At 38.9% G+C, this 13,042-nt stretch overlaps 1 protein-coding gene across 2 annotated transcripts in view; it reads right to left on the bottom strand.

Annotated features, from left to right (window-relative positions):
• Window positions 1-260: 260 nt before the first annotated feature.
• The window catches only part of LOC103460909 (protein NLRC3-like), a 32,839-nt gene continuing 20,057 nt past the window's right edge, over window positions 261-13,042 (bottom strand). The window contains exons 2-13 of one of the 2 annotated variants that reach the window (XM_017303534.1): window positions 12,813-12,866; window positions 12,608-12,732; window positions 12,064-12,165; window positions 9,807-9,896; window positions 9,338-9,416; window positions 8,980-9,205; window positions 6,376-8,152; window positions 6,128-6,301; window positions 5,386-5,559; window positions 3,678-3,851; window positions 2,796-2,842; window positions 261-2,646 (exon numbers count right to left, since the gene is read on the bottom strand). In XM_017303534.1, the coding sequence (XP_017159023.1) occupies window positions 2,120-2,646; window positions 2,796-2,842; window positions 3,678-3,851; window positions 5,386-5,559; window positions 6,128-6,301; window positions 6,376-8,152; window positions 8,980-9,205; window positions 9,338-9,416; window positions 9,807-9,896; window positions 12,064-12,165; window positions 12,608-12,696 (3,459 nt within the window). In that variant the 5' untranslated portion in view covers window positions 12,697-12,732; window positions 12,813-12,866 and the 3' untranslated portion in view covers window positions 261-2,119. The remainder of the gene's footprint in view (window positions 2,647-2,795; window positions 2,843-3,677; window positions 3,852-5,385; window positions 5,560-6,127; window positions 6,302-6,375; window positions 8,153-8,979; window positions 9,206-9,337; window positions 9,417-9,806; window positions 9,897-12,063; window positions 12,166-12,607; window positions 12,733-12,812; window positions 12,867-13,042) is intronic. The other variant, XM_017303533.1, reaches the window with a different exon arrangement.

Here is a 13,042-nt window from a genome sequence, read left to right as displayed (position 1 = left end):
AATTAAAATGCTATTATTCCCAGAGTATGGAGGAAATCTCAGCAATTTTTGATGCAATAATTTTGTTAAATTCATCTAAATCATATGAAAATATGTAAAGAATAAAGAGTTTAGGTTTAGATTTGCATTCTAATTTTACAGAGAAAAGATCAATTACTACATATTTTTTGCATAAGCAAAATAAACAAAGTGATAAGAATAACATATTCAGATAGGTTAAATTACAACAATGGATGGTATTATAATGGAAAATCCAGATTAATTGTACACACTGATAAAAAATAATACATAAATAAATAGTAGAAACTTCCTAGAGAATTTAAACTCATAACATTTTCATTCTAAAATCATAACTATTGGACATTTTCCAAGAGGTTTTTACATCCAAGTCTGAAAGACAAGTCAACAAATAACTCCATGTTTAGGTCAGAAACAGTACTGCAGATGATAAACTTCAATAAATACAATATGGATAACTTGTCAGCAATAAATGTTACAGTCTACAGCAAAAATAGAGAAACTGGACTCAGCCCTAGTTTTAGATGGCTGAGTCCTCCAAGTTATTTTCTCGCTGTTCTTATAGTTTTCTTGTAATGATGGAAAAATCTTAATGTACAAATCTTTCTGCACTGAATCAACCATTTGGAGGGAAGCAAAGAGGCATACTCTTGGGAAAGGTTGTGATCACACAGTGAGATCTTTAGGAGTCATTTCTCATAAAAAGCTTCTGGAAAGCAAAAACATTCCTTGAGAAATCAAAGAAAAAAAATACCACACAACAAACAACACCTACAATATTATCTGATGGAATAAATGGGAAGTAAATATCAGTGTCTACACCTACAGTGGCATGCAAAAGTATTCATACCCCTTGAAATTTTCAATATTATGTCACATTACAAGCACAAACACATGTTTCAACACAGTTGCTAGTCTTTAGGGTTTGTCTCTACCAGCTTTGACCATCTAATGACTGAAGTATTTTTCCCCATTCTTCTTTTCCAAACAGATCAAGCTAAGTCAGATTAGATGGAGAGCATTTGTGAACTGCAGTTTTCAGATGTTGCCACAGATTCTCAGTTGACTTAAGGGCTGGACTTTGACAGGGCCATTCCAACATACAAATATGTTTTGTTTTGAACCACTCCATTGTATCCTGACTCTATGTTCAGGGTGGTCGTCCTGCTGCAAGCTTCACCTCCGCTCTAGTCTTTTTATTCTGTGTTTGGCTCTGTCCATCTTCCCATCAACTCTGACCATCTTCCCTGTCCCGGCTGAAGAGAAGCATCCTCAGAGCATGATGCTGCCACCACCACGTTTGACAGTGTGGATGGTGTGTTCAGTGACATGCAGCATTAGTTCTCATAGTGTTTTGGCCAAAACGTTTAGTTTGGTTCTGCTCTGACCAACTAACTAATAGTTTTTCCTGTGGACAGATTGGTTTGGCCCAGAGTCAACATGGCCTCTTGGCTGCATCTCTGATCTGTGCTTTCCTTGTTCTGCTGGAAGTTTAGCTAGACGGTTTATAATTGGACCAAACTCTTTCCATCTCCAGATGATGGATTGAACAGTGTTCTGTTCAAAGCTTGAGAAATCTTTTCATTGACTAAGTCTGCTTTAAACTTCTCCACAGCTTTCTCCCTGACCTCTCTGCCATGTTCCTTGGACTTCATGTTGCTGTTTTCTCTGAATCCACAGAGCAGCTGGATTTGTACTGAGATTAGATCAGATCACACACAGCTGGACTCTGTTTAGTAATCTGTTTAGAGGGATGAATACTTTTGCAAACCACACTTTTCAGTTTATTAGTAAAATGTTTTGACTCATGGATAATTTTCTTTCTACTTTACAATTGTAAACCACTTTGTGTTAAACTTTCACATTAAACTCCAGTGAAATTTATGTTTGTAATGTGGCAAAATATGGAAACGTTGAAGGGGTGTGAAAACTTTTGCAAGCCAATGTTGATGCATTTCAGTAGCTGCTCCAAATCACCATGTGCTTGATGCAATATGTAGTGCTAGGGAGGATTATTATTGCTACGCCTCTCATCCAAGATAAATTAATTTAGGGTTTTTAGAGTATTTCAATTTGTTAGTGTTTAGAAGACACAAGCTCTTTATATGTGTAACAAAATCACTGAGGAATTAATACACAATGTGAATCCTGGATAGAGAGGTTCGGTGAATGTGGTGTTGAATGTGTGAAGGTGGATCAGTGAATCAGAGGAGACTCTGTAGAAGGACAGGATGCCAGCAGGACAGTCCACATACACGGCTACTCTGTGAGAGACAGAGGAGGACGAGATGCGAGTCACTTTCTTATTATGCCAGGCAGTGTAACCATCACGATCAGAGCAGCTCAGACTCCAGGACTGATTGTTAAACCCAAACAGACTGTCTTCACTGCCTCCCTTCCTTCTCATTGCTCTGTAACTCATTGATAATCGGACATCTCCTCTCCACTCCACCTCCCAGTAACTACGACCAGTGAGACGATTTCTGCACAACAGCTGATTAACATCAAATCTGTCTGGATGTTCAGGATATGACAGGAGCCCCTCCACACGTGTCGCCTTCCTGTTGTTGTCAGACAGTTTCAGTCTTCCGTTCACTGTGTCTGTGTCAATTGTGAGTTGACAGGAATCTGATGGAGAGAACAAACATAATCCAGCTGCAGTTATTGATCATTTCTTGACTGGTTGATGATGACCCCTGAGTGAGTGATTTGACAATCTGAAGATGGTTGAATGTGAGCTGCTTTGTTGTCATGAATCAACTGATAAACACACTTACACTTCCTCAGATCTTTCTGTGACCATCGGACACCAACAGGCTCCAAACTGTATGGAGGAGGGAGGTCAGAACATTATTGTTTGATACAAACTGTTACAAAATGTGGCTGGAGATGATTTATAGAGTAAATATTGTTTCTTATGTGTATATGAGAAAAAGGGAATTACATTTATCAAGTGTACCAGTGACCACAATCTGATATAATTTTAGAAGGACTAAAGGAAGTTTTTTTAAACCAAACTGTCTTTGTCAAGAGGAGAGTGTGGAAAACGCAGGATGACAAAACCGCCTTATTTGTTAAAGGTGCAGTATGTAACGTTTATAAAAAAAATAAAAATATCTGTCTCCCTAAACGCTGCCCTGAGCTGCCATTGCTTCTTGAAGAAATGCACCAAAACAACCAATTAGAGCCAGGATGAAGGTTTAAGCCCCATCAATCAAATTTGTGTTCTCACTGCTGAATGTGCTAATGGCAGAGAAACAACTGACTGTTACAGGAAAACGTTTATCTGCAGTAATTAGTGACCATGATAACTGTATTTAGCAGCTCTAATGACTGAGTAGAATGAACTGGTCAATTGTCTGCTGGCTATTGTTTTATTTCTATTGTCTCCAGTTATGAGGGATCCAATGGCACATGTTTTTTTCCCCACCAATCCACACAATTACAGCAACTGCCAATTCTTCAGAAATGTAAAAATATTTACTGATTTATATCCCTGCAAAATGTAAAATGCACATTATGCATTTTTTTTGGTGGAGACAATTAAACTATTGCAATTCCTTTCAATTGAACAGTTGAGCAATCTCTATTTTCAGTCACCAGTTAGGCTGAATTTGTACACAAGTATGAATATTAAAGCAATTTGGTGCTCTCCATACCTGAGAGTATCCAGTCCACAACGTGGATCCTCCAGTCTTTCTGTCAGTAGCTTCACTGCTTCCTCTCCTGGATTGTTGTAGCTGAGGTCCAGCTCTCTCACACAGGAGGGGTCAGAGGTCAGAGCTGACACCAGAGAAACACAGCCCTCCTCTGCGATCTGACAGCCTGACAGCCTGCAGACACAGAACATGCATGACAGGCACCCAAAACACATCATACATAACATTCGATATGTAAGGTCATTGTGTTATTTTTAATTTCTCCAGGGCTAACCCATCCATATTCAAAGAAATAAAAACTGTTGCTATGTTGAAATTAATTTTTACATACAGGAGACCTCTGCCTATTCACACATTTGGCTGCCATTTGCAAAGCATCCAAAACACATTACAGATGTGTTTTGGAGATGTTACCATCTGTAGTAGTGCTAGTTTCCACTGTGGGTTTTGATACTTTCTAATGTACATGTGGTGTTTAAACAATTAAAATGGGCAGCTCTGAGTGTTTTGAGAGGTGATGTCAAGTATTAGTGAATTTCAGGTGATTGCAGCCCCTGTCCCTTCTTCCGACCAGATGGTAATATATGTACCAGTTTGTCTGACGGTGACCTGAATGTCTGAAGGAATGGACAACTGGCACACGCGGAAACCTGATTCATGTAATTTGTCCCATTATATCCTGAATCCAATGTCACACATTTACAGGACAATTACACAGTTTTTGAACAGAACACACACATGAATGAGATATCATTTTCCACACACAGCAGGTGCAAATGGTACACACTTTTGGTAGCTTCACACACATTCAGTGTTAAAGCTGGTGTGTGCAAAATGTCCCTTCCAAACTTATGTGAAATTTTCAACATGTCAATACGGGACATTAGGCACACAGTTGACACTGGATTGATGCATCCCAACTGTCCAATTCAAATTAATGCAAACATTTTCAGTGTTGCCACATGACACAGAGGGGTCATCACAACTTCAAATTGGTCAAATGATATAGCCAACGTGGCCATCTTCTCACCCCGATTCCAACACACTTGGTTCCATGTCTTTGTCAGGTTCTTTTGGCCATTTTGTGCCCACAACTTTTCCTTTTTGCCCATAGTTGCTCATTTGGCCCAATTTTCCTGCCAAATAGGCAACATTCCCTAACCTGTGGTTCACTGAATACCACAAATACTGGTATCCATGATGCTGTTTGTACAAACCTTTCATTTTTGTCAACAAGAATCCCTCCACACACATTGGGATACATAAAGATTATTTTAGTTTATTAGTAATATCAGAAATTGTGGAGGACACACTATTTAGATCAATATTATACAGGCCAGAAATGGAATCAGAATTAGAATTAGAATAACTACGAACTTATAATCCAGAAATACTTAACAGAAACATTACTGCTTAGTTTATATTACTTTTAACCCATAAAAGGATTTAGCTCTCTTTCTTCTTTTTGTCTTTTCTATGGTCTGTTATTTTGTTTGTATTTCCTTTTAATTAATGTAAAGCACTATGAATTGCCTTGTTGCTGAAAATGTGCTATATAAATAAAATGACTTTACCTTTACCTTACCCTATGTAAATATGTTTGAATCCTGTGAAACATGTCAAAATATTCTAAAATAAAGTCACAAACAAATGTAAATAACAAATCTTACTAAAAATCACAGTTGTCCAATGTAAGTGTGCATCCTACCTTAATGTTTCCAGTTTACAGTGTGGACTCTTCAGCCCATCAGACAGAAGCTTCACTCCTGTGTCCTGCAGGTCATTGTTGCTGAGGTCAAGCTCTCTGAGGCTGGAGGACTGAGAGCTGAGGACTGAAGCCAAACTCTGACAACTTTTCTCAGTCAGGTTACAGAAGCTAAGTCTGAAAAAAAAGTAGATCAAATCAAAGAAAAAAGAAAGATGGGCAAAAAGAAAAAAAATTATCTCTGGTCTAACTGGGCAATATTAAAGTTGCACTTTGGCTGGAAGTAAAGCCAATTCTAATCTCCATCTGAGGTGCAGATACAGGTAGTGGTACTTATCAATTGACTAAACGTAATATAGGTCAATATCACAGTTTGAGAGTGTAATACAACAATTAGACATTACATAACTGGTCTGCAGTAGGAAAAAAAAATAGTTTTCTGAAATCATTTTAACTCTCTGAGTCTCCAACATTACAAGATGGAGGAATGAGTTTCCCCATGATCCAGAGGGTCACATTTTTTGTGACCTCAGACCTGATACGGTTTGAAAAATTGATCTCATGTGACAGGCACTCTTTGAAAGATTGAAAAATGTAAATGAGGGACCATTACATGTGTTGAATTATCTTACTTGCCATAAAAACACTAAGAGCACTACCAGGACCCAGGCCTGGCTGCTCATCAATTAATCCATGAGGTTCAAATATTTAAAAACATATGCTCATAGACAACAAATACACTAACCTGAGAGCTTCCACTTGAAGGTGTTGATTCTCTGGTTCAGACCACAACAGCTTCACCCCTGAATCCATCAGTTTATTATTACTGAGGTCTAACTCTCGAAGCCTTGACCAATGATTGCCTATGACTGGTGCCAACATTTTGCAGCTTCGCTCTGAGAGCTCACAACCACTCAGTCTGAAAAGAGAGACACAGATTGCTTTAGTTGCTTTTTCCTCCTGACAAGACAGTGTATTTGAAATAAAACTCACATAGCTTTTTTGGAGACTTTGACCAAAGGAAGAAGCCTGAGAAAAGCCGCCTCTGAAGCTGAATATTTCTTCAAGTCAAACTCATCCAGATCTTTCTCTGATGACAATAAGATGAAGACCAGAGCTGACCACTGAGCTGGAGACAGTTTTTCTTTGAAGTGACTTCCTGATCTCAGAGATTGTTGAATCTCTTCAACCAGAGACTGGTCATTCAGTTCATTCAGACAGTGGAACAGGTTGACGCTGTTTTCTACAGAGAGCTGCTCACCAATTCTTTTCCTGATGTACTGGGCTGATTCCTGACTGGTTGTACTTTCAGTCGGTAAAATCAGACCTTTTAGGAGAGTGTGATTGGTCTGCAGCGAAAGACCCAAAAGGAAGCGAAGAAACAAATCCAGATGACCATTTGGACTCTGTAAGGCCTTGTTCACAGCGTTCTGGTGGAGCTGAGTTAACTTTGGATACTTTAAGACTTTCTTGGACGTTTGACCTTCGTTCATCAGATCAACACTAGAGTTGATGAAGGTTTGATGGACATGAAGAGCAGCCAGAAACTCCTGAACACTCAGATGGACGAAGCAGAACACCTTGTCCTGGTACAGCCCTCTCTCCTCTCTAAAGATCTGTGTGAACACTCCTGAGTACACTGAGGCTGCTCTGATATCGATGCCACACTCTGTCAGGTCTGATTCATAGAAGATCAGGTTTCCTTTCTGCAGCTGATCAAAAGCCAGTTTTCCCAGAGACTCAATCATCGTCCTGCTCTCTGTACTCCAGTGTGGATCTGTTTCAGATCCTCCGTCATATTTAACCTTCTTCACTTTGGTCTGAACCACCAAGAAGTGGATGTACATCTCAGTCAAAGTCTTTGGGAGTACAGCTCTTTTGTTGGTTTCCAACAAATCCTCCAGAACTGTAGCAGTGATCCAGCAGAAGACTGGGATGTGGCACAGAATATAGAGACTTCGTGATGTCTTRATGTGGGAGATGATCMTKYTGGCCTGYTCCTSATCTCTGAATCTCTTCCTGAAGTACTCCTCCTTCTGGGAGTCAKTGAACCCTCTGACCTCTGTCACCATGCCAACACACTGAGGAGGGATCTGATTGGCTGCTGCAGGTCGTGTGGTTATCCAGAGGAGAGCAGAGGGAAGCAGTTTCCCCCTGATGAGGTTTGTCAGCAGAACATCCACTGAGCTGGACTCTGTAGCATCAGTCAGGATCTCCTTGTTGTKGAAGTCCAGWGGAAGTCGACTCTCATCCARRCCATCAAAGATGAACAGAACCTGGAACTGTTCAAAGYTRCYGATTCCTTTGGTTTCAGTAAAGAAGTGATGAACAAGTTCCACCAAGCTGAACTTTTTCTCTTTCAGCACATTCAGTTCTCTGAAGGTGAATGGAAATATGAACTGGATGTTCTGGTTGGTTTTGCCTTCAGCCCAGTCCAGAGTTAATTTCTGTGTTAAAACTGTTTTCCCAATGCCAGCCACTCCCTTTGTCATCACTGTTCTGATTGGTTGACGTCTTCCATGTTGGACTTTAAAGATGTCTTCTCGTCTGATTGTTGTTTCTGGTCTGTGTGGTTTCCTGGATGCTGTTTCAATCTGTCTGACCTCATGTTCCTGGTTGACCTCTCCAGTTCCTCCCTCTGTGATGTAGAGCTCAGTGTAGATCTGGTTCAGGAGGGCTGGACTTCCTGGTTTACCAATTCCCTCAAACACACACTGGAACTTCTTCGTCAGGGAAGATTTTAAGTTAAACATGCACATAACAGAAGATCCTGAATTTGTGAAAACAGAATAGAAGCAGGTGAAAGACATAAGCAAATCTAAAAACCTAGATAAATATTTGACTGATGTATGTAAAGTGTAGATTTAAGGTTTAGATGGAAAGTTGAGGGGAAAAAGCTTTCAATAAACAAAATAAAAAGATTAATGTTAATTTCTACATTGAAATTTTCATTTGGTTCAGTTTATTTACAGCTACAACCATACTCCATTTTATTACAGTTTTGAATATTTCCTAAATATTTATGTTCACAAAAGGTAAACACTAATTAATGTCAGGTAGTTTTTGCTGAATCGGCTGCTTGCAAACTAGCTTCGCTCTGTTCACGTCATGGTAAAATATACTGAACTACAGATGCTAATAAACAATTAATATTGACATTTAAGGTGCCTTGGACTTAAAAGTGATTGATTAAAACAGCAAAACACTGGCTTCTTTAAGTGCATTTAAGTCGAACATGAAATTTATATCCACCTCTGCTGTGACTAATCAATAGATAAAGAATTAACTGTCCAATCAACTGTGCAACTCCAGAGTGCTACTGCTGCCAGTTTAGCTGAAAACATTTAGATTAATGGAGTACATGTGTTGACACCAGATTCAGTGTTGAGGTAGCAGTGGTCTCCATTTCTACTACACTGAGATCACTGCATGCCCAATGAGCAAAGACAATCCCAGGAATTTATGAAAATACTTGAGGGAATGTGGTCAGCTAACATGTGTGTGTGCTCTTAATTCTGATTTAAAATAATAATTAGCACATCCTTCTCAGATGATTATGACATGGTGGATATTTATGTGTTGGAGAAATCCTCTTACTGCTCTGCAGACGTTCAGCCAGCTCCTCCTGCTTCATCCTCCTCAGGAAGTTCAGGGTGATCTTCACTAACGCGTCTTTGCTGTTTCTCCTTTGCTCTTCATCCTCATCCTCCAATATCTCCTCATCCTCCTTCTGACTCTCAAATTCTGAGTCTTTTGAACTCAGGGCCATCCGTATCTTTTTCAGCTCGTCCTTCACAAAAGTGACAATGTTTTCCTCCAGCAGCTGCAACAGAATAAAAAATAAAGGATAAATCAGACTGAAGACCAAAACCAGGTCCATATTGGACAAACGACAGACTGAAGATCCTCTGATCTACAAAGCCTGAAGATGACTGAACAGAACTGATGTACAGACCATAAATATGGAGTCCAGCTGTGTTTGATGCTGCTGTGCAGACGAATCAGTGGGAACCTCTGAGTTCTGTTGGTCCAATCTGAGGAGGAACCAGGAATAAATGATGATTGATTCTGGTGGTTATTGGGGACCAGTCATTTCTGGCCCCGAAATGACCACAAAACTCAGAGTAAAATACAGTAAAAGATACATTGAAACATACAACATAATACATCATAACATTTTAACATAACATCCACTATTAGGAATTACTAGAAATTGAAGATGTTTTACAAAAAATAACAATATTATATTGTACACATCCTGGAATAAATGCTTTGGAAATTAATATTTATCATTTGACTGCATCTTTATTTCAAATGTTACATCACTGACATACTACTATAATCTTAATATATTATATTCCAAGCAGATGAGAGAATAGTGAGATTACAGAATGAAGCAGATTGGGGGAACAGATATAGCTCACCTTTCTGCTGATGACTTGAAATCAATACCCATGTCCATTGAAAAATTGCTCTCATAAGACACACAACTGGGTTCTGGTCCTGGTTGTTTCCTATGAATGAAGGTAGTTGGTTGATGTGTTAGCTGAGCTCTGACATGGAGAAGAGTCCAGGTGTTTCATGTATAAAGGTGTGTAGCTTTCATACCAAGAGGTTCCACATTTACAGCAAAATGTGACAAAAATAGAGGACATTTACTGCATCTAACTGAGGTTTTCCTATCATTTTCTAAAATATGTTACATTATGTTATGAGGCTAAATGTGGTTCGGTTTCATAATCTGCAGTTAAACAGTAAAACAGGGGTGGGCAATCCTGGTCCTCGAGGGCCGGTGTCCTGCAGCTCTTGGATGTCTCCCTGGTCCAACACACTTGAATCCAGCAGTTGAATCACCTCCTAAGTGCAGTCAGGTTCTCCAGAGTCCTACTAACGACCTCATTATTTGACTCAGCTGTGTTGAAGTTGAGACGCATCTAAAAGTTGCGGGAGACCGGCCCTCGAGGCCTGGAATTGCCCACCCCTGCAGTAAAAGCTTAAAATCATAAACACATTGGGGTTTAATAACACTGAATGGAGTCAGATTTCAGTGTATTTAGGTGAGTTTGAACGGAACAAATAAAACCAACCGTGTGACCAATGAAGTAACAGGATTTAACAAGAGGAACCAGCAAGGAGTGACAGAGAATTAATTATTTATTTACTGAGTGTGAGGGATTTACCCCCTCCCTAACAGGTGTTTTTTGTGAACTTTATATATTTTAATTTACTTGGGTAAATGTATTGTTTGGGGGAAGTAACTTGATTTATCTACTTGTTTTAATCATTTTCTCATCTCCTTGAGGTCACCTGGTCATGTGTTGCCATGGAAGCGTGCCCATGAGCAGTGCTGACAAGGACCTGGTGTTTTCAATCAGACTCATTGGGAAAATCCATTGTCTGAGAGGGAGGAGAAATATATTTTTGATTTAGTTTGGATCCAGATTATTTTTGTTTTTAGCTTTGAGTTAATTGTAACTGTGTAAACATTTATTTTAGGAATATAGTTTAGTAAATGTATGTTCTTTCTTTCTGGAAATGTAAATGTCTCTACCCCTCTAATTAGTCCTGGTGGAAGCCAATCCCTTAAAAGTCTGGTGGTTCAGATGAGAGGGAGATTTGCACTTCTCTTGTTTGACTGCATGACATGCTGTAAAATGGACTGAAGTGCGTGAAACTGGAGATAAAGAAGAAAGTTGACGGCTCTAAAACTGCTGGTTTCAGTCTGGTCTTTGGTCGCAAACTAACACTGAGGAGCTTAATTACTGAACAAGGAACAGATGAATGACTGAAAAGGATACAGGTTGAGGAGAGAGAGAGAATGGCAATGCGGGTGAGGGAGACAACACACATCGAGTAACTGGAAAACTTAACACTAACAAATAACTAAACATGACAGCAGTTACAAAACTAAAGTCACTAAAGGACTGAACTCAAGTAAAACTGAAACAAAACTGATCTAATAAAAAGAGTAAGGAACACAGAATAATAATGAAACTAGAATCACAGTTTGAGTCGGTGACTAACGCATCACTACCCGTCACTAATGGGGAGTAAGAGATGACTGTACAAGTTAAACTTCTTTATTGATACTCGGTACATAAGTATACAGTTTAACAGTCAAAGTCCAAAGAGGACACCTGCTGGATGATCCGATGTACTACAGATAGAGATTTTTCATACACAGTGAAGTTTCACTTCTAGTTTAAAGTTTATAGCAGCAAGGTCTACAAATGTTAATGCAAAAATAAAATCTATGTCTTTAAACCAAGCCCACAATGAGAGAACTCCATTTTAGAACAAACCAAGACCAACAAAGTCATGTCTGTTTCCAGGAGGCCCAAGACTGATCTTTGTAACAACCCAACTTTCCTCTTTTTAGAGAAACATTTTATTTAATTCTTTTGTGAAATAGGCTACAACAGACAAAATAATACATAAATTTTTTTCTATCCAGTATCAGGAATTATATGAAGCTGAATATGTTTTACCAAAACATCATATTATAGTTCATATATCCTGAAATAAGAGTTTTGCACGAAATTAATATTTATCATTTGACTCCATGTTTACCGTGTTTGTTTCATACGTCATATTACTGACATATAACTATAATAATATATTCAAAGCAAAGAATATTGAGATTACAGAATGAAACAGATTGAGGGGACAGGTATAGCTCACCTTTCTACTGCTGGTTTAAAATCAATACCCTTGTCCATTGAAAAATTGCTCTTATAAGACATACAGCTGGGTTCTGGTCCTGGTTCTGGCCCTGTTCGTTTCCTATGAATGAAGGTAGTTAGTTGATGTGTGAGCTGAGCTCTGACATGGAGAAGAGTACAGGAGCTTCATGTATAAACATGTGTGGCTTTCATACCGAGAGGTTGCAAGATTTACTGCTAAATGTTACAAAACTGCATCTAACTGAGGTTTTCCCATCATTTTCTAAAGTTTGTTACATTATTTTCTGACGATAAATGTGGTTCAGTTTCATCATTTACATAAGAGATTAAAATCATATAAACATTTGGATTAGGTAGCACTGAATGGAGTCAGATCCCAGTGTATTTGGTTTTGATGCTCTGTAGTTGCTAAGTAATAAAAAAAACTGTGCATTACAGCACACTTTCATTTTTGTACTAGCCGATGTGTGTAGTGCAGATTTTATGTGCAAGTTCAGCGTTTCTACATGAAGCCCCTGGACAGTTAGAGACGATGATGTCACCTCTGAACTTTGCTCTGCACTCCATCCTGACGAGTTTTAGAAGGAGGAACTTTGTCCTTTTTGTCTTCTCTGTCCTCACCCTGGTCCATGCTGCTCTGTGTAGATCAGCTCACTTCTACCTTCAACTGAGCAGAACACACAGATTTTGTCATGGAGGACACAAAGAAGCCTGTTTCAAACAGTGTCAGAACCATGTAGATCCTACCTAGTATTGTTGTGAAATCAGAAGATAAAATCTTCAAACATCAGGAAGCTGATTCTAAGAATGAAACAAAACAAACATCGAGTTCAGTAAAGTTTCACAATGTTAAACAGTCAAGATGAGTTTTCAAAGTAAAATCACAGACACCCACTTATCTGAGCCGTACCAACTGCTCACAAATGCATCACTGAGAATAAGTTAAATTACCTGCAGCACTTGAACACAATCAAACA

Source organism: Poecilia reticulata, unplaced genomic scaffold (assembly GCF_000633615.1).
Source record: "Poecilia reticulata strain Guanapo unplaced genomic scaffold, Guppy_female_1.0+MT scaffold_338, whole genome shotgun sequence".
In the NCBI taxonomy this organism is placed as follows: Eukaryota; Metazoa; Chordata; class Actinopteri; order Cyprinodontiformes; family Poeciliidae; genus Poecilia; species Poecilia reticulata.
This window is presented reverse-complemented; position numbering and strand designations above follow the sequence as displayed.